This window comes from Wickerhamomyces ciferrii, contig 00191 (assembly GCF_000313485.1).
Source record: "Wickerhamomyces ciferrii WGS project CAIF00000000 data, strain NRRL Y-1031 F-60-10, contig 00191, whole genome shotgun sequence".
Taxonomy (NCBI): domain Eukaryota; kingdom Fungi; phylum Ascomycota; class Saccharomycetes; order Phaffomycetales; family Wickerhamomycetaceae; genus Hansenula; species Hansenula ciferrii.
This window is the reverse complement of record NW_011887549.1, coordinates 1-19,366: the sequence shown is the minus strand read 5'-3', so window position 1 is coordinate 19,366 and position 19,366 is coordinate 1. Positions and strand designations below refer to the sequence as shown.

General features: G+C 29.3%; 10 protein-coding genes across 10 annotated transcripts; 6 read left to right on the top strand and 4 right to left on the bottom strand.

Annotated features, from left to right (window-relative positions):
- Window positions 1–352: 352 nt before the first annotated feature.
- BN7_4918 (DsbA family protein) lies at window positions 353–994 on the top strand (the record flags this gene model as incomplete). The annotated part of the gene is made up of 1 exon (XM_011274514.1): window positions 353–994. One exon carries the CDS (start codon window positions 353–355, stop codon window positions 992–994), a length of 642 nt encoding a protein of 213 aa, XP_011272816.1.
- A 433-nt stretch (window positions 995–1,427) lies between these two features.
- On the top strand, window positions 1,428–2,414 carry FRT2 (Frt2p; the record flags this gene model as incomplete). Its single annotated transcript, XM_011274513.1, has 1 exon — window positions 1,428–2,414. One exon carries the CDS (start codon window positions 1,428–1,430, stop codon window positions 2,412–2,414), a length of 987 nt encoding a protein of 328 aa, XP_011272815.1.
- A 692-nt stretch (window positions 2,415–3,106) lies between these two features.
- On the top strand, window positions 3,107–4,054 carry SAW1 (DNA-binding protein SAW1; the record flags this gene model as incomplete). Its single annotated transcript, XM_011274512.1, has 2 exons — window positions 3,107–3,136; window positions 3,398–4,054. The coding sequence occupies 2 exons, from the start codon at window positions 3,107–3,109 to the stop codon at window positions 4,052–4,054; spliced, it is 687 nt and encodes a 228-aa protein (XP_011272814.1).
- Window positions 4,055–4,333: 279 nt separating this feature from the next.
- Window positions 4,334–5,278, bottom strand: PIL1 (lipid-binding protein PIL1; the record flags this gene model as incomplete). Its single annotated transcript, XM_011274511.1, has 1 exon — window positions 4,334–5,278. One exon carries the CDS (start codon window positions 5,276–5,278, stop codon window positions 4,334–4,336), a length of 945 nt encoding a protein of 314 aa, XP_011272813.1.
- A 2,119-nt stretch (window positions 5,279–7,397) lies between these two features.
- Window positions 7,398–9,497, top strand: RTS1 (protein phosphatase 2A regulatory subunit RTS1; the record flags this gene model as incomplete). The annotated part of the gene is made up of 1 exon (XM_011274510.1): window positions 7,398–9,497. One exon carries the CDS (start codon window positions 7,398–7,400, stop codon window positions 9,495–9,497), a length of 2,100 nt encoding a protein of 699 aa, XP_011272812.1.
- A 466-nt stretch (window positions 9,498–9,963) lies between these two features.
- GCD2 (translation initiation factor eIF2B subunit delta) lies at window positions 9,964–11,547 on the bottom strand (the record flags this gene model as incomplete). The annotated part of the gene is made up of 1 exon (XM_011274509.1): window positions 9,964–11,547. One exon carries the CDS (start codon window positions 11,545–11,547, stop codon window positions 9,964–9,966), a length of 1,584 nt encoding a protein of 527 aa, XP_011272811.1.
- A 562-nt stretch (window positions 11,548–12,109) lies between these two features.
- Window positions 12,110–13,141, bottom strand: MRP13 (mitochondrial 37S ribosomal protein mS44 MRP13; the record flags this gene model as incomplete). Its single annotated transcript, XM_011274508.1, has 1 exon — window positions 12,110–13,141. The coding sequence occupies one exon, from the start codon at window positions 13,139–13,141 to the stop codon at window positions 12,110–12,112; it is 1,032 nt and encodes a 343-aa protein (XP_011272810.1).
- Window positions 13,142–13,488: 347 nt separating this feature from the next.
- Window positions 13,489–14,105, top strand: BN7_4911 (Pre-mRNA-splicing factor; the record flags this gene model as incomplete). Its single annotated transcript, XM_011274507.1, has 2 exons — window positions 13,489–13,519; window positions 13,579–14,105. 2 exons carry the CDS (start codon window positions 13,489–13,491, stop codon window positions 14,103–14,105), a joined length of 558 nt encoding a protein of 185 aa, XP_011272809.1.
- Window positions 14,106–14,117: 12 nt separating this feature from the next.
- On the bottom strand, window positions 14,118–14,900 carry BN7_4910 (uncharacterized protein; the record flags this gene model as incomplete). Its single annotated transcript, XM_011274506.1, has 1 exon — window positions 14,118–14,900. One exon carries the CDS (start codon window positions 14,898–14,900, stop codon window positions 14,118–14,120), a length of 783 nt encoding a protein of 260 aa, XP_011272808.1.
- Window positions 14,901–16,342: 1,442 nt separating this feature from the next.
- KCS1 (inositol polyphosphate kinase KCS1) lies at window positions 16,343–19,210 on the top strand (the record flags this gene model as incomplete). Its single annotated transcript, XM_011274505.1, has 1 exon — window positions 16,343–19,210. One exon carries the CDS (start codon window positions 16,343–16,345, stop codon window positions 19,208–19,210), a length of 2,868 nt encoding a protein of 955 aa, XP_011272807.1.
- Window positions 19,211–19,366: the final 156 nt, after the last annotated feature.

The window sequence follows — 19,366 nt, the reverse complement described above, 5'->3', positions numbered from 1 at the left end:
TGAATATTTTACAATCAACTATAAATAGTATGCCTTTTAATAAGCTATGGTGATAACATAAATATTAGGATATATTATAGATTGGGATCTCGGGTGTATAAATGAATGGTATCCGGCTAATTGATTACTTAATCAATAATGCGTGCAAATACCAAACCCCGAAAAGGAAAATGTGGCTCTTTGCGAAATCATGGCAAATAAAGTTATAAAGTTGTAATTCTTGACAGCAAATTTAAATAGAAAAGGGATTTTATTGAAAAGACTGTTCCTGATATCATATATTATTACGATTGATTGATCAATTCTTAATCTCAATTGTCTTTTCAAGCATCAATATCAAATTTTATACACAATGGCTTTACAACCAAAATTTTACGCTTCCCATGCCACTCCACAAATTGATTTGTCAACTGTGTCAAATGGTATTCCACCAAATACAATTGAAGTTTATTTAGATTATGTTTGTCCATTTAGTGGTAAACTTTATAAGAATTGGTATGATAATCTTTTCCCATTATTAGAATCAAAATATAAAGGTAAAGTTCAATTTGTCTTTAGAAACTATGTTCAAGTTTGGCATCCAACTTCAAATTTAGTTCATGAAGCTTCTTTAGCTTTTGCTTCACTAGATCCTTCAAACTTTTTAAAATTTAGTTATATTTTATTTGAACATATTCAAGATTTTTATGATACTGAAACTGCTGATTTATCAAGAAATCAAATTTATGAAAAAGTTTATGATTTAGTTATTCAACCAAATTTTCCATCAATTGACAAGAAGAAATTTTTAGAATTATTACAAATTAAAAAATCTGATAAACCAAGCAATGGGGGTAATTCAACTCAAAATGATTTAAAATATTTTACTAAAGTTGGTAGAGGTAATGGTGTTCATGTTACCCCAACAGTATTGATCAATGGTTTCAAAGATGGTAGCTTTGAATCTTCAACTCCAATTGAAGAAGTTGAAAAGAAGATTCAAGCTTTGTTATGATTTGCTGAAGGGTTGATATAGATAGACTTTTGAAACTAAGTGTATATTATTTAAATCTCTGAGCTTTATTTCCGTATGTGCTGGGTCTCAAATATATCTTGATGTATAAGTCTACCAAAATACCAATTAAATTGATTCGGTTTAAACGTAAAAAGATATCTATTCTTAAACTCTGACAATTCCACAGCCAAATGGATCCATTGATAATTTCCTACTAGCCTTATAGTGCTATTTTGATAGTTTTTATTTATATTAATATGTCTGATATCTTTACTATATGTCACTAGTGACACTTGTTCCTGACAGATGTAGTTTTTTGGCCTGTCTAAATTTACAAAAATGTGAGGTATAATGTTACTTGCGTCAAAAACATGTCACAATAGTCCCATAACAAAGAACATATTCCTTCAAAGACAAACACATTCACAATAATATGAGTCAGAGAGAACGCATAGTGATACCCACAAAGCCACTTTCGGCACCTATTCAATCACCTTTAACGGCAACTACAAAAGAGAAACGTATACCAAGTCAACTTTATCATTTATCATCAAAAGATTCAACAAATACATCACCACCATCGTCCTCTGCATCTGGTATAAATAACCATCAAAAGGATATACCCAAACATAGAAGATTACCAGAGATTAATACAGCAAGATTATCTAATGTTCCAAGCTTTAAAATAACACCAGTTGGTGATTCTTATAGACATATTAAAAGTGCTTCTCATGATGAAAAATCAAATGATAAAAAAAGATTAGTTGATCAATTTTATGATCAATATGGAACACCACCACCAAGTGCCCCAGGTACAAGAACTCAAACTCCAAGTCTGACAAGAAATAATACAAGTACAAGTATTCCAAGTTATAATCAATCAAGAACTAATTTAGCTGTATTAAATAAATATGAATATGAACCAAAAAATTTGAATCATGGAGATGGACCAACTAGTAAGATTGGTGAAATGATTAATGAAATAGAACAAGTTATTGTTAAGAAAGTTAAAGAACAAGTTGAAGTTAATGAAGAAGAATTTTCAAATAAAATTGATGATTTCCAATATATAATTAATGAAATTAAAATTGTTAAAGATCGTATAAATTTAATCATTCATGAAATTCAAAATGAAAAATTAAATCAATTTAATGATAATTTCCAATCATTTCAAACAGATATTGAAAAATTTATGAATTTTTTAATAATTTTAGAAAATTATGAAGAAAAATTATTCAAATCAAGAGATCGTATGAATTTATATAAAAGAAAATTATTAGATATAAGGAAAACTATTGAATTAGGTGAAAAATTAAAAATAATGGAATATGAAAAATCAGAAAATAGAACCAAGTGGATAATAGCTGCCGGATTTTTTGGTTTAATTTTATTAGTTTATATGAAGTTGTTCAAATCATGAGATCAAACATAAACCTTTCCCTGGTGTCTATGATTATTCGTTTATTATAATGAATTGATCATATTTAGTTACTATCATTAATGAATGCATATGAATAAAAAGACCATGTTCAAATCACAATTGTTTGAAAAGACACATGCACTTAGGTCAGTCATTATAAGTTAACAATATAGTAGCCAAATTTCAATATGCGCCGCTAATATAATTGTTGGTTCATGTTCATTGATCACGATTCACTAGCTGTCATAGGCTCTCATAGCTAAGCTAAGCTAACCCACTAGCATCAATGAACTCCAGCTTGCCCAAAACTGCTCTGTCGTAATATAATAATTCATCGTATAAATAAACATTATGTCGTTAATCTTTATGATCTAATATATGTTCCTTACGAGAAACGGTACAAAGTAAACTCTGTATATAAGAGCTACACCAATCTTTTGAAGTGAATTTGATAGAAAATATAGATTTACAAAGGATATATATAAACCAAAATATGAAACTTTCTGATTCGTCATAAGAAATGATCAAGGTCTAATTTAAACATGTCTAAGAATAATTCTATGGTGCATGATCTTTCATGTTGATTCAAATCTCAATCTATCATGTCGACTTTAAGACTGCAAAAAACATTCATGGTGGATCTATCTTATAATTTTAGCATGACTTTTTAGCATTGTCTAAAACATATCAAGATGGTATACAACTTTATGGACATTAGACAAGTATACTATGTCTAAAGATGTGTATGATGTTAGGTATCTTTGAGACGTTTGTGTAACTTCTGATTATAGACAAGGACAAATAATCGCGATTTTTAGACAAATCTTTAAAGAAGTTATATCAAAAGTACGTTTAATCTTTAGCAAGAACTATTGGAAACAAACTTATCTAAATAACGATGGCTCCAATGTAAGAATATTGATATATTAATAGTGATCAAACTTCATGTACTAACAACTTTCATTAGAACAACATTTGTCAAGATATCTTCTAAAAAATCAATACCAATTAGAATATTCATAAATAGGAAATCTATAATAAAACAATCAACATTATTTGAAGCTGCAATATCATCAGCAAATACAACAAATCATAGAGCATTAGTAAGGCTGAAAACTACACAAAGGTTATTGATATCGAATAAACAATTAAGAGAATTCATACAAGTTATTAAAGATGAATTAATTAAAATTTTATTTGAATTATCAATAGAAAATCTTTTAATGATTAATAGTTCCATAGGGAATGGATCAAAAGAAAATTTAAAAATAAAAGTTGAAATTGAAGGTTGGAGTTGTAATGTTATGATTACTGTTAAAAGAATAATGTCATTAAGAGAAGGAAATCTTAATTTTAATGGAACTGAATTATTAATAAGACAACCAAAGAAGCAATCAAAATCAAAGACTCCAGATAATCAAGGAACAGAAGAACAAATTCCTGGATTATTAATTGAAGAAGATGAAGATGGTCTCATGAGTATACCTAAAGAAGGTGAAATTGTTGAACCATTAGCTACAAATAATGAAAGTGAACATGATGAAGATAAGAAACAAAATTTAAAATATGATTATAAACAATGTGGAGTAATGGGTAAAGGTATAAATATTGAATTATTACAAATCCCAAGGAGGATTTAATAATACTACAAGTTTTAATTCAGAATTAAAAACACATAGATTACATAAATTGATTAATCAATTTTAATCAATTTTTTTTAATTTTCAATATATAATGTCACTTTTAAGAGTTTTAAAAAAAATATGAAAAGTACTATAGCTGTAAAATCACTAAAACGAATGTTTAAAAACAAAAGAAAAATAGGAGAAGACTTTATAAATGACTAAAAGAAATATATTTGGAAATGAATAAAAAACACTAGAACAAATTAACGTAAAAATAAACTAAAATGTCAATGCTTAAGCAGCAACTGGTTGACGTTGTTCTTCATCAGCCCATTCTTGTTCAGTTTCAGCTAAATGTTGTTCTTCACCTTCTAAATCTTCTTCTTCATCATCATAAATTTCATCACCTCTTCTAATACTTAAAGTTGGTTTAACAGCAGCATGTTCTAAAGTCCAAGAAGCTAAAGCATTTTCAGCATCAATAATAATTTGTTTTGAAGCTTCATAACCATCATAAGCAGGTCTAGTTTCACCTGGAGTAACTGGAGCATCATCTAATAATTCTAATAAAGCTTTACCATAACCAGCAATTAAAGCTAATTTTTCAGAATGTTCTCTTAAAGAATCAAAATTATAAGCAAATGCAACTTTTAATTTTTCTCTTGTAATGTTTGATAATTGAGCTTCAGCAACTAAAGATTCAGCTTCAGCACGAACTAATTCTTGTTCTAAAACAACAATTTTTGGAGATTGAGGATCTTTATATTTTAAATAAGCAATTTTATCAGTAATAGCTTGTTTACGATCTCTTGAAGGTTGAACAGAACCTTCGATATCTCTAATAGATTTAATAGTTAATCTATATTGATCATAACGATCAATAAATTGATCTTCTAATTCACCAATTTCATAAATTAAAACACCTAATTTATCAGTAATATCAGAAACATCATCATCATTATCTTCACCCCAAATTGATAATTGTTTAGCAACTTCACGACGTTCATTAGCAACAACTTCAATACCTCTCAAGACATTTTTTTCAATTTTAACTAATTGAGATAATTTTCTTGATAATTCAGGACCAAATTGACCAGCAGTTTGACGTCTTAATGAAGAAACAATACCACCTTTACCGAAAAAACGACCAGATTTAGTGGTTGAAGTTGGAGGAGGAGGAGAAGCTAATTGAGAAGCAGTTGGAGCTCTTGAGTTTCTTAAAGAATAAGTTCTATGCATTGTGTATAATCAATTATAATTGAGTATAATTGAATTGAATTGAAAAGGAATAGTGTTTTTCAAGGGGGGCAAAACTCGAGAAATTTAAAGGATTTTATAATCATCAGTGATTTAATTTAGAAATTGTGGAAGGGGCAACGCATGAAATTTCACGTAATTCATTTAAGAACCCACAGATTTTAAATTAAAAGAGGTTCATTAGGTTGCCAAAAAGAGTTTTAGATTGTTTCATTTCAGGTAATTAATAGTTTCTATAAATAGACAGAGATATGTATTAGATCAATTGATTAGTTGTTCAATTGTTCAAGTGTTTAATGGTTTAGTAGTTGTTCAATGGTTCAATTATACCCCCTATCATTCAAGTTTCATCCATCGTTTCACTTGCTTCACCCGACAAAAACCCACGATCTTACTGCCCATGGTTCTGTCTGGCTCTGCCTAAGACAGTGGGACCGCCCTGTGCGTGGCCCTGCCGGTGAGCACTGGTGAGCTTCCCGAAAGCGTGTTTACTGGTTTCCTAAAACGGTAAGAGTGTTCGCTGCGCACACTTTAAAAAGGCTAATTACATTTCCTAATTGGGAGCAATTGAATATTTATTATTATATAATCACTTGGTGGTCCACTGACTAATCCAGCGGTTATTTCATTCACTCAGTGTAGCGGTTCTTGAATTTATTTCCAATCATTGTTTAGTAGGATCTGTTAAAAGGCAAGAATCATCATTGTGAAGAACCGTGGAATAGTCAACATGGTAATCATATTCACTGTTCTCAGTGAGTGTGATTGTGTGTGATACTGATTGTGTTATTGATTATGATTGTAGTTTGTAGTAGTTGCTGGTAAAAAGTCAAGTGAAATTTTTTAAATTGTTTGATGTTTGATGGGTAATTGAGCAGGGTAAAAGATGATGTGATGATGATGATATTTATATTGATTAGGGTTGTGATGTTGTGATCAATTCAATATCATCACCATCATCATCACTAACATTGCTAATACTATAGTACTATTGACATGGTTTAATCAGTCTTGACGTATAAGCTAAGATTCCAAGTCATCCATCGATTCGTAAAGTATAGATCTACCAAGAGCAATATCGAAACACTAAATCATTAAACACTTATTTTAGTGAATGATCAAGTACATTACATCATAAGAGTAAATGAGTTTGTGATAAGTAAATGATCTAATTTACTAATAATGATTTAATAGTCATACAAATATTGTTTTATTGTTTCATGAGTATCAGTGTACCAAGTGATCATAGGCTGAGTCTATATAGTACTAAGCTACATGATCTGATTTTAACCATTGAACGTTATTAATGGTACTAATAAACCAATCATATTCCATATCTTTAGATTATATTAATATTATGATATAGTGATTCTCTATTATCTATTATCAATTAACATCTATCATCTATCATTAATATCTATTATTCAAAAGTCTTCACTCTTCCACTGATTATCAGCATTTCACCTGTCAATCGCGTTTCAAGGTACACTTTAAACAACCGGTTACCGCATATATCACCAATAAACTCACTAAACATAAGGGAAAACATGGAAAATAATCACACAAAATACACAAATAACAATAGATATACTTCTATTTACAATATCAACAAATAAAACCCATTATTCTGTTATAATTTATATAGTTACGTTATATTTTGAAATACCATTGCTTACCTCAGCCCTGACTAAGCCTGCCAGTCAACAAGTTTCCTTTTCATGAGAAATATCGAAATTGAAACAACAAAACAACAACAAAACAACAAAATAAACAACAACAATTTTAATTCAAATTCAATCAACAAAACAAATTCAATTTAATCAACAATATCATCATTACCTTGCAAATAATCATCAAAGACAAGCACCGTCAATAGCATATACATATATCACATCTTTTTTTTTATATTATACTCTCCTATTTTTGGAATCAAATATCCTTATCATATATTGAATATATTGAATAAACTTGAAATTAAAATTTGATATTTCCAATATAATATAAATCAATTCACAAATATCATTTCATATACATCATAGAAATCTTAAAACAAGTCATTAATATATAAAGTTTATTTTATTTCTTCAAAAATACGTTCAAGATGATGAAAGGTTTCAAGCAAAGGCTTTCACGGAAAGGTTCATTATCATCTAAAAAGAAAGATAAAAATGATGAAAAAGATTCTTCTTCTTCATCGTCACAAAAAGATGGTAAAAAATCTTCAATTTCAAATTTAAAAATTTCTTCAAATAATTCTTCAAATTCTTCTTTATCAAGTTCTGGTACTGGTCAAGCAAGTCCTTCACCAAAAGATTCTTCAATTTCAAATTTATCAACTTCTCCAAATAAAAAATCAAATTCTCCATTTTCTTCTTCATCATCATCAGCTCCAAAAAAGGATAAAAAGGATAAATCAAGTTCCAAAAATTCAAATTCAAATTCAAATTCAAATTCAAATCCTTCTACACCAACTCAACAAGAATTCCCAAAACAATTTCCATCATCATCATCTCCAAATCAATCAAATATCCAAAATCAATCTTTAAATTTACCAAATATAAACGTTACACCTCCACAATCTCAACATCCACATTTTGATCATGCTTCAATTCAATCACAACAACAACAATTCCAACAACAACATCAAGTTCAGCAACAACAAGCCCAGGCCCAAGCTCAAGCTCAACAACAACAACAACAAGCACAACAGGAACAACAACAACAAGGTCAACACTCTCCACAAGGTGTTCCTGGTGGTTCAGAAACTATAATACCAAGATCTTCACATTCTTTTGAAAGATTACCAACTCCAACAAAAATTGAACCTGATTTAGATGGATTAATTAAAACTCCTCAACGTCATCATAGTTCAAGATTTGAACCAAGTTCATATTCTGAATTAACAAAATTACCAAATTTTGATGAAATCCCACCAGAAAAAAGATTAGATTTATTTTTAATGAAAGTTGATCAATGTAATGTATTATTTGATTTTAATGATCCAAGTTTTGATATTAGAGGTAAAGAAATTAAAAGAATTACATTACAAGAATTAATTGAATTCATTTCAACAAATCGTTTCACTTATACTGATGAAATGTATCAACATGTTGTGGAAATGTTTAAAAAAAATTTATTTAGACCAATTCCTCCACCGGTTAATCCAATTGGTGATATTTATGATCCTGATGAAGATGAACCTATAAATGAAATTGCTTGGCCTCATATGCAAGTTGTTTATGAATTTTTCCTTAGATTTGTGGAATCTCCTGATTTTAATCATACTTTAGCTAAACAATATATTGATCATGAATTTGTTTTAAAATTATTAGAATTATTTGATTCTGAGGATCCAAGAGAACGTGATTGTTTAAAAACTACATTACATCGAATTTATGGGAAATTTTTAAGTTTAAGATCTTTTATTAGAAGATCTATAAATAATGTTTTTTTAACTTTTGTTTATGAAACTGAAAGATTTAATGGTATTGCTGAATTATTAGAAATCTTGGGTTCAATTATTAATGGATTTGCATTACCTTTAAAAGAGGAACATAAAGTGTTTTTAGTTAAAGTTTTATTACCTTTACATAAAGTTAAATCATTATCTTTATATCATCCACAATTAGCTTATTGTGTTGTTCAATTTTTAGAAAAAGATCCATTATTAACCGAGGAAGTTATAATGAAATTATTAAGATTTTGGCCAAAAATTAATTCAACAAAGGAAATTATGTTTTTAAATGAAATTGAAGATATTTTTGAAGTTATTGAACCTTTAGAATTTATTAAAATTGAAGTTCCATTATTTGTTCAATTATCAAAATGTATTTCATCACCACATTTTCAAGTTTCTGAAAAAATTTTATGTTATTTTAATAATGAATATTTTTTAAATTTAGTTACAGAAAATGCTGAAGTTATATTACCAATAATTTTTTCATCATTATATGAAATTAGTGCACAACAAGTTCCAGAAGATGATGAAATTTTATCTTCAGGTTCATGGAATAGAACTATTCATTCTTTAGCTTATTCTGCTTTGAAAATTTTTATGGAATCAAATCCAATCCTGTATGATCATTGTACAGTTTTATATAGACAAAGTTTACAAGATTCTCAAAAAAGAGAAGAAGAAAGAAGAAAAGGTTGGGAAACTTTACAAAAATTAGTTCAAAATCAAAATCAATTAAGTACTTGAGAAAATCTTTTCCTCTCATTCAAAGTTTTTTTTTTATGATACCAAAAAGAAAAAGTTCAATTATCAAGTATTTGTGATTTTGTGTTTTTTAGTGTTTTTAATTAAATACTTTTTATGTTATTGTTATTATGTGTTGTGTGTTTTTATTTTTGGTTTATGTTTGTTTTTTTAAAGAAATTTTTTGCTGCATCAAGAAAATGAATTTTTAAAACTTATACATGTTTATATATGAATCTTACCCCTTATTTTTGATCTTGATATGATCTAAGATTAACTTTATACTATATGTATATGATGTTTATTTTTGAAGTATATATAGAATTAACAGGACTATTATTTTTTGCCAAAAATAGTTGAATGTATGTATACTAGATTTATATAAGATTATAAAACAAAGGTAGATACTACATATAAAGATTAAAATATTTTGATTTAATGACCATTATAACTATACAAGTCTTTTTATTTAACTTGCTTTATATTCTCTTAAAATAACTGGAACAGAACTTGGTGGTAATGCACCAACTTCAGTAATAACTTTTTGAATATAATCTGGTGGAGTTGCATCATACATTATATTTAAAATATTTAAATGAGGAGATTTTTGATAATTTTGTAAAGGAAATTCATCTTTTTCATTTGTTGTTTCCTTTTCTTTATCATTTGATTGATTTTTTTTAGATTTTTGTTGTTGTTGTTGTGATTGTTTTTCTTCAGTTTCATTATATGAATTTATGAAATTTTTCATTGCAACACTTGATTTTTTTGTGTGATTTAATTTATAACAATCAACTAAATCTTCATTATCACCTAATTCATTGAGTGTAACACTATCTAATTGAACACGATCTGAAAATTTGATAGATTCACAACATACTAAAACTGGAATATTTCTCTTTTTAGCAGTCATTGCAATTAATGCAGCACCAACTCTTGAATATAAAAATCCATTTGATAACATTGCATGAGCACCAAGGAAAACTGTATCAACATCTTGGAAAATTGAAGTTATTGAATTAATTAAAGCATATTGAACTTTTAATCCATTTGATGTTAATTCTTTTGCTAATTTTTTACCTTCAAATAATGGTCTTGAATCTACTATTATAACTTGAAATTGTTTTTTCAAAACTTTTGAATTATGTAAAAATAATTCTTTCAAAACATTAGAATTACCAAATGTTAAAATTTTTGATCCATTAACAATATGATTTGATGCTTGTTCAATAATTAATTTATCAGATAATTCAATTTTTTCTTTTAAGAAAGTATCAATTTTTTCAATTAAATCTTCTTTAGCATCATTATCTGATGTATCAATTGAAATTAATGAAATTTCTTGTTTTAACCATCTAATTGCATTACCCATAGTAACAGATAATAATCTAGCAGTTTTCAAATAATCAATTTGATAACCTAAATAACTAGTTAAATTTCTTGTAAGTGTTGTACCTTCTGGTGTTTGATATTCAGAAATAACAGTTTGGAAAGCTTTCAACATGGCAATACATCTTGGAATAGAACCAACAATTGAATATGAAGCATATTTTGAAGTTAATGTTAAAATTGCAGGATGAACATAATGTAAAACTTGAGCTTGAGATGAACTTAATGCATTTCTTTCTTCTTTTGTTTCTAAATGGCTGAAAAGAGGAACTTTGTTTACAATTTTAGGTTCTTTTTTAACACCAACATTACCATTTGATTGATTACCTTGTTGTTGTTGATTTTTTTGTTGTTTAGCTTTACTTTGTTCAGTTTGATTAGGTATACCTTGACTTTCTTTCTTTGCAGCTCTTTTTTCTAATTTTTCCTTCTTCTTCAATTCTTTCAACTCTTTGTTTGTAAGTTTCTTTTCTCCTGATGCAGATGTATCTTGAGTTTTTGATGAAGCATCTTTAGATTGTGGTTTTGATTTATTTGAATTCTGAGCCTTAGGTTGACTTTGAGGTTGTGTTTGTTCTGGTTGAGATTGAGATTGAGACTGAGGTTGGGTTTGAGCAGTAGTGGCGTCTTCTGGGGCCCTTATGGGTTGTGCTTCTTCAGACATTTTGAGATCTGATAAATCGACGTAGTTGATCTGATTCTTTTCTTAGACGTTAATATATTTTGATGTCAATTCATAATTTTTACCTTACTCATCTAATTTTTTTTTCTTCGTGTAATTTTGGTGCGAAAATGGTTCCTCTTTAACAAATTGTAGTAATGATAATGCAAACTTCTCTATTATCTGATTCAATGTGTTTGGTAGCTTCTTATAGCTAGGAAAAAATACTATGTGATAAGAATCAAGCATTTCCTCTCTTTTTAACGGTTTAAAATGATTATTATTCAAAGATTTAAAGAATTTAAAAGCTTAGTCATGTGACCTCTTTCGCGAAAATGTTACAAGTATATAAACATTTTTACATATATGAATTGAAGTTTATCATGTCTTTTTGAATAATCACAATCTTTACGATTATATATCATAATGAGTATGTAGTCCTATCTATTTACTACAATTCTTTCTCATATTTTCAAGCTTTTTGTATTAGTCATGAGTATATATACAGGACTTATTAGAATAATCAATTTCTATAAAGATTCAATCTAATGGAATTATATTATATTTATGCATCTTTTGGAGCTTCTGTTTCAGCTTCTGTTGATTCTGTTGGTTCAACTTTTGTTTCATTCTTAGCACTGTAGAATTTAGATTTTGCTTTGATTTCTTCAAATCTATTAGTTTTATTCAAAGTTTCAGTTAAATTTTCATATTTTTCAACAAATGAAACAATTTTTTTAAAATTATTAAAGTTTTTGAAAATTTTATGATTAATTAATTCAGTTGCAATTGGTTTTAAAGTAACATATAATTGATCAGCTTCGTGGTGTAAATTTGCTTGATGACCAATTGATTTAGTGAAAACATCTAATGGTAAATCAATTTCTTCCTTGTTAAGTCTTCCGAATATTTCACTTGTAGTACGTGTTTTCCCATGTTTGACCATAATTGCAGTGGTTAAATAATCTGTTATTAAATCACGTTCTGTTGTTTGTTTAGTAATTTTGGAAATTCTATCAGTGACATTTGTATAACCTTTGAATGGATTTAAATATAGGAAAGTTAAAAACATATTCAAATTTTCAGCTTTTGGTACATTTTCTAATTTTGGATGAGAGAATAACCATTGATAACAAGTTCCTACGTTACCAAATTCTGCATTTTTAATAGCTAATTCATTTAAAACATATGGGGTAACTGAAAGTGGGTTCTTTCTCAATAAAGAGATTAAATCATGGGAAATTTCGTTTAATTCTTCTTGAGTTTCAGTATGTCTGATGACAGCTGCAATTTGGTTTGAAGATGGAGCACCTGGTGCAGTGGATGGTCTAGCTCTTTTATTTGTGAGTGGATCTATAAGATCTCTTGATAATAATTCTTGGGAATGTCTTGGTCTGTACATTAACAATCTTAATCTTCTTGAAGTTTTAAGATATCTGACATAAGAATCATAATGTTCTTTACTCTTGGTAACATATTCAGATGGCGTTATTGGTTCTGTTGCTGATGGTGGTTGAGTTGATGCTGAAGATGTTGATGTTGATATTTCTTGTAAGAGACATCTTGAAGTAGAAATCCCTCTGGTGAAACGTAACATTGTGAGATATTCTATCGAAGACTAATGACCGTGTTGACTTAGTTTTTAAGGTCCTAAGTTCCCACAAATGTATAGATTTAGCTCTTCAAACTTGATCAATACTCTACTCTTCTTCATACAAATTCGAATTTTTTTCAATGATCTCGTTGAATTTTCTAATAATTCGCGAAAATAAATTAATTTTGTTAGTGCTGAGGTTTACAATGAAAAATAATACTTAAAAATATACTGCTGTGTAATTATCAGCACTTGTTTTCAAGTAATAAAAAAATCAAAATACCGTTAGTTTATATAGAATATCTATGATATCAAAGTATTACATTCAATCAAACTACGGATCTTGAAAGATGAATTATGAACCGCTAGACTCACTACCATGTATGTGCTATATTTCATCCCTAATCATGGGCTCATCTTACTAACAATCGTTCCTTTAGATATTGATCAAGATATTACAGATCAAGAAAGACAATCAGTAGAGAGACTAATATTAGATGAACTTAAATCAACCGATATATCTAAAATACATTCAAAAGTTGATGAACTTTATCCATTACCGGAACCAAGCTCTATAGTTTCGAATATCAAGGAAGAACAATTCTCAGATCCTGATTTTACATTGGGCGGTATTGATTTATCAAAATATTCAAATTTAGATGATTTAGAATCATTACAAAATTCAATTGTATTCACAGATCTTAGAAATAAATCATTAAAATTAGCAAATAAATTTGGTAAAAATCAATGGTTATTAGGTAATGATTTGCATCAATATTCAAATGAACAAATTTCTGAAGAATTACAAAATAAAAGAAGAAAAATCAATGATATAAATTATGAAAGAAAACAAATTCAATTAGAGGCTAAACCTGTTATTGACTACTTAGAACAAAGATGGCAGCAAGGTATTAAAAGTAATGTTGATATAGGTGTCGAAGTTATCAAATTGCAATTGGAAGAATGAATAGCTTCATCATCATAATAATGAAGTACCAGCGGCAAAATGATCATAAATACTTTGAGATTCATTTTCGACATCAATAATTGGAACCTTTTCACGCAAGGCATCCAATATTGTCCCCAAATCTTCCAATTCGGTTTGTTTTGATGATTGATAAAGTGGTTCAAGTTTAAACCTGGTTTTATATTTCCCATCTTCCACTGAAATTTTCCCAGAAAATTGAAGAATATCTCTATATTTAACAATTCTTTCTATGGCTCTAGGTTCTGGAATAACAATTGATGTTTTCTTCTTCCTTAATGACCATGATTTATCATTCTTATTTAAATCATTGTTTGAATTTGTTGATTGATGTTGATTGAAAGTCATTTGATCACTATAAGTTACATCTAATTTTAAGAATTTTTGAAGTTGTTCATCAGTTAAATAATCTTCAATATTAACAGTTATACCATTTTCAATATCCATTAAAATTTCTTCCATTTCATGAGCACGTTCTCTTAATTTTGAAGGATCATTATAATTCAAAAAATCATCACCAATATCACTTTCTCTATATTTTTGAATTCTTTTATAACCTTTATAAGCAAGACGAGCTTTTGCCCTGGCTATATCTTTTGATGTTGCATACATCCACATCCATAGAATTGCTTCGGCTTCTCTGGTCCATTGTTGAGGTAAAAGCTCCCAGAAACCTTGCCAATGTTGGATTGAGAATTCAGCATCATTGGGTATGTTGGTAAAATTGGATGTTGTTGGTAATGTTGCGTTCACAGCTACTGTATTGTTTATATACATTTTGCTTAGTATTTAATATTGATATTTTGTTATAAAGACTAGTATATATTCAGAAGGAATAAGATGAGTTTGAAATTATTTTGAAGCTTTAGTCATTTATATATATTTTTTTTTTGAATGTTCTCTATTTAAAACGCATGAGGTCTTTTCATGAAGTGTTTGTATATACGTTTGAATAAAATTCTCAACCATGAGACGTACCTTAATATTGTTGAGAATCTCTAGTTTTAATAAGTTCAGTCAAAACCTTTTCGCTACATTCTCGTACAGTCAAACTAGCGTTATATCAAAGATTTAATTATCAAAAGTTCTTCGTTATTTTATTCACTTATAGAGCTACGCTACTACATATGTCAATCTAGCTTAAAACGTTAAGATTCGCGATGTATTCCGTAGTATAAAAAATTTAAAAGCACGGAAAATTAAAGAACAAATTCGCGCGCACGGGCATTTTCTGTAGGCACTAGGCACTAGATTGAATTACTGATTACCACCAGTGTGGTTAACTTACTGGACTCTGTAGACGGGAAGCTCTGTGAATCTCACTTTGTAATGGTGATAAACCCTTCCAGGATGTTTGACAGCCATCTTCTGTAGGCTTTGTAGAACACATGGCTTTAAAGCTTACATGATTCAGCAGTGTTTTGACTCCACAAAGAGTATCAAAAGAAAGAAAGTGACATATTCAAGCACGTTTCTGACATAATAAAAACACGAGTACAACGGTTTTCTGTGTTTTGTTTTGCTGAATTCAAGTGTATAGTATAAATACATAAGCACAGAAAGTTCTGAATCAACAAACACTTCTTAAGAAGGTTCAGAACTAAAGTATTACAGGCTTATCTTTCACTATCTATTTCGTTTTGTGGTTGTGAGATTTAGTGAAAGCCCGCGAATTCTGACAGCCGCTAGCAAATTTTCAATCTGATAACTGTGAGATTTTAATTTTGATTTTGATTTTGATTTTGACACTGAAAGACCTTCATCATCAACAACGTTTATACAAGAAAAACCTTCCCCCAACTCATTTCACCTTCTTGAAATCATTGCTCAAGAGTCAATTTGGCAATCACTGGCTCTGTTACTGTTTTTACAATCACTCACTAAAGGATATTTCTCCCATTCTAATCTTTTGTGCTTTCAAGACTGTGAAAAGTGACTAAAAGTTATTTATACATCACAACAACAAACTCGTCAGTTTTGAGAGAATCTGATTTCCTTTCAATAACAACTTCCTACATTCACCAAGGAGATACATAAGGAGTGGTATTACATTACTTCTATTCTTACTTTTTTATTCTCTTCAAATCCATGAGACATTCTTACATAGAAGTTAAAGCTCCAGTATCGGGAGGTGAATATCAACAACAAATACATTTACATTGAAATTAAAGTGAAAAAAAAACAAGAGAAACAATAAATCATTATACAACATACATCAAATGGATTCCAAGAATACAGGAATTTCCAAAAGCAGCAACGGCAGCACTAACAAGAGTTCGGCGGCTTCATCTTTAGAATCCAACAAATCTAATGAATCATCAAATACTAGTTCCTCAGGTGCTCCAAACCTTACTGGTAGAAAAGCTGCTCACTCTTTAAGGTTATTCAGGCATGATAATAGTAGTGGATCAAACATTCAATCTGGTGAAGCAAATAAACAGCAAGATTTGATCAAATCCCCTTATAAAACTCCAAATTTATTCCCTACAACACCATCATCATCCAAAACTCATAGAGCTAGCATATCAGTATCAAAACTGGGAAAAGATCTGAAATCATTGAAACCGTTCAGTGGCAAAAACACTGATTCATTGGATTCCCCATTTGATGAAAGTCATGAATCTAAACATCTACAGCAACATTTAAATACATCACAAAGACCTCCACAAAGACAACGGCAAGCATCTTTAATTTTACCAAATGAAATCAGATCTCATCACTTTGATCCTCAATCTTTACTGGATGAAATCAATCAAAATGAAAATATAAGCACACTGGAACCTGTTTCATCAGCTACATATATTCCACACAACTCAGAAAACCATCATAATGTTAATCAAGATAACATTCCTCAAACAGATGATCATATTTTCAAAGATTTCAAATTACCACTACCCAGTAAACCATTTAATCAAGATGATCAAATAACAGCAAGAAGTGACGATGGAAGTGTTGCTACAACTGCTACGACTGTTAATATTGACGAATTGGATACCAACATTGTTCCGAGAAGAGAAAACACAAATCCAAATAATACAGGTGTAACCTTTGCAAGTCATGATGAAACATTCGAATTTGATCACCCTCATTTAGATGATAGTGCAATCGTATCTGAAAATGGTGATGCACAATATGATGATGGAGATGAAAACAATAATTTTCAATTAGCTGTGGAATTAACACCTTTCAACAATAAAGTTGGTGGACATACTGCAATATTTAGATTTTCTCATAGAGCTGTTTGTAAAGAACTTGTCAACAGAGAAAATTCCTGGTATGAAACTATTGAACAAAATCATGAAGATATTTTGAAATTTATGCCACGTTATATTGGTGTTTTGAATGTGAGGTATACAACTTTAGTCGACGATAGTGAAGATTTGAATGATTTCAGATTAGATTCTTCACCTGCACTGCAACCAATAGATGAACATCAAATAATGAATCATGAAACTTCAGCTCCAAATACTACCAAACTGAGACCAACAAGTTCATATAATGAACAATTACCACCGGAAGTTGTCTTGGAAGACAATAGACATATTATCCCAGAATCCCTTTGGGATGATTATTCAACTTCTGCACCTTCAGCTGCTTCATCATTTTCATATCATTCTGATATGGCAATGCCTCATTCACCTCTGTTATCACCAAAGTTCCCATCTTCTACTCAACAATCACCTGCACCTTCATCTGGTGCTACAACTGTTAATAGGAAATTACAAGAGTTGGTATTACAAGAAGTTTTTGCGCCAATTAAATCCAAGAGAAATTTAAGGGGTTGTTTAAGCAGTAGTAGTGTTGGAAGACGTCAATCATCAAGTCTGACCTCTCCTAAGTTACTGGCTCAAAGAATGCATTCTACTGGTAATGTTCGCTCTCCACGTCTGAGTATGTCATCAACTGATTTTGATAAACCAAAACTGAGTGATGATGCTGGTTTAAAGAAAAATTATAGGTCTTTAGTAGACTTACAAAAGCTGAATAATCAAAATCAATTTGATGGAAGCATATCTGCTGGAAGTGCTATTGAAACCTCATCATGTGATAAAATAAAATTCCTGTCTAGACCACCACCAAAAGTTGAAAGATCGAATAGTGATAACATCTTTATGATGGATGATGATGCTGATGATGAACAAGAGGCACCAAATACCCTGGAAGAAGACTCATTATTGAATTCTTCAGCAATTGTTGATGATATGGAAGATACATTTTCTGATCATAATAATGCTATTTCACCAAATTTACAACCAAAGCGTAAAAAATTCCAAAGAATTGAAAGATTTATCTTGTTGGAAGATTTAACCGTTGGTATGGCAAAAGCTTGTGTTTTAGATTTGAAAATGGGTACAAGACAATATGGTGTTGAAGCTACACAGAAGAAGAAAAAATCACAAAGAAAAAAATGTAAAAATACAACTTCAAGAGAATTAGGAGTAAGAATTTGTGGGATGCAAAGTTGGGATGAAAAAGTCAATAGATTCATATCTAAAGATAAGTATTATGGTAGAAGAGTGAGATCAGGATTTGAGTTCGCAACTTGTATTTTAAGATTTCTTTATGATGGTACTTCAAATCATAGTGTTTTAATCAAAATTCCAACACTTATTGAAGAGATTAATAATTTAGAACTTGCTGTTCAAAAATTAGTTGGCTATAGATTGTATGGTTCTTCATTATTATTGATGTATGATGCTGAAGATAAGACAAAGATCAAGGTTCATATAATTGATTTTGCACAATGTATAACACTGGATAATCAAATGATTGTTGGATCAACAACTTATCCACCAAAACATCCAAATGAGCCAGATAATGGTTATTTAAGAGGTTTACAATCAGTCAGATTTTATTTATCTTTAATATTTGTTCGTTTAACAGGTTATGCGTTTACCACTAAAGAGGAAGCTTTAAATATAATTCAAAAAGATGCTGAAAGATTCCAAAATGAAAATAGTGATTGGATTGATGATTTTGATAAGCACCTGGAAGATTTACATGAATACCCAGGAGGAATATTTGGTGATTTATTAAATGAAATACCTCAATTTGCATTAGATGATACTGGAAATGTATCAGAATGAATGACATTCAAGTTTAAACTTTTTTTTATCACATATTATTATCATCTATCATCATATATAGTGTACAATAAGTACTGTAATTATTTTATTCTAATTATTATTAATGCTAATGACTTAAACTATTAATTGATATAAATGTAGAGTTTATGATTAATG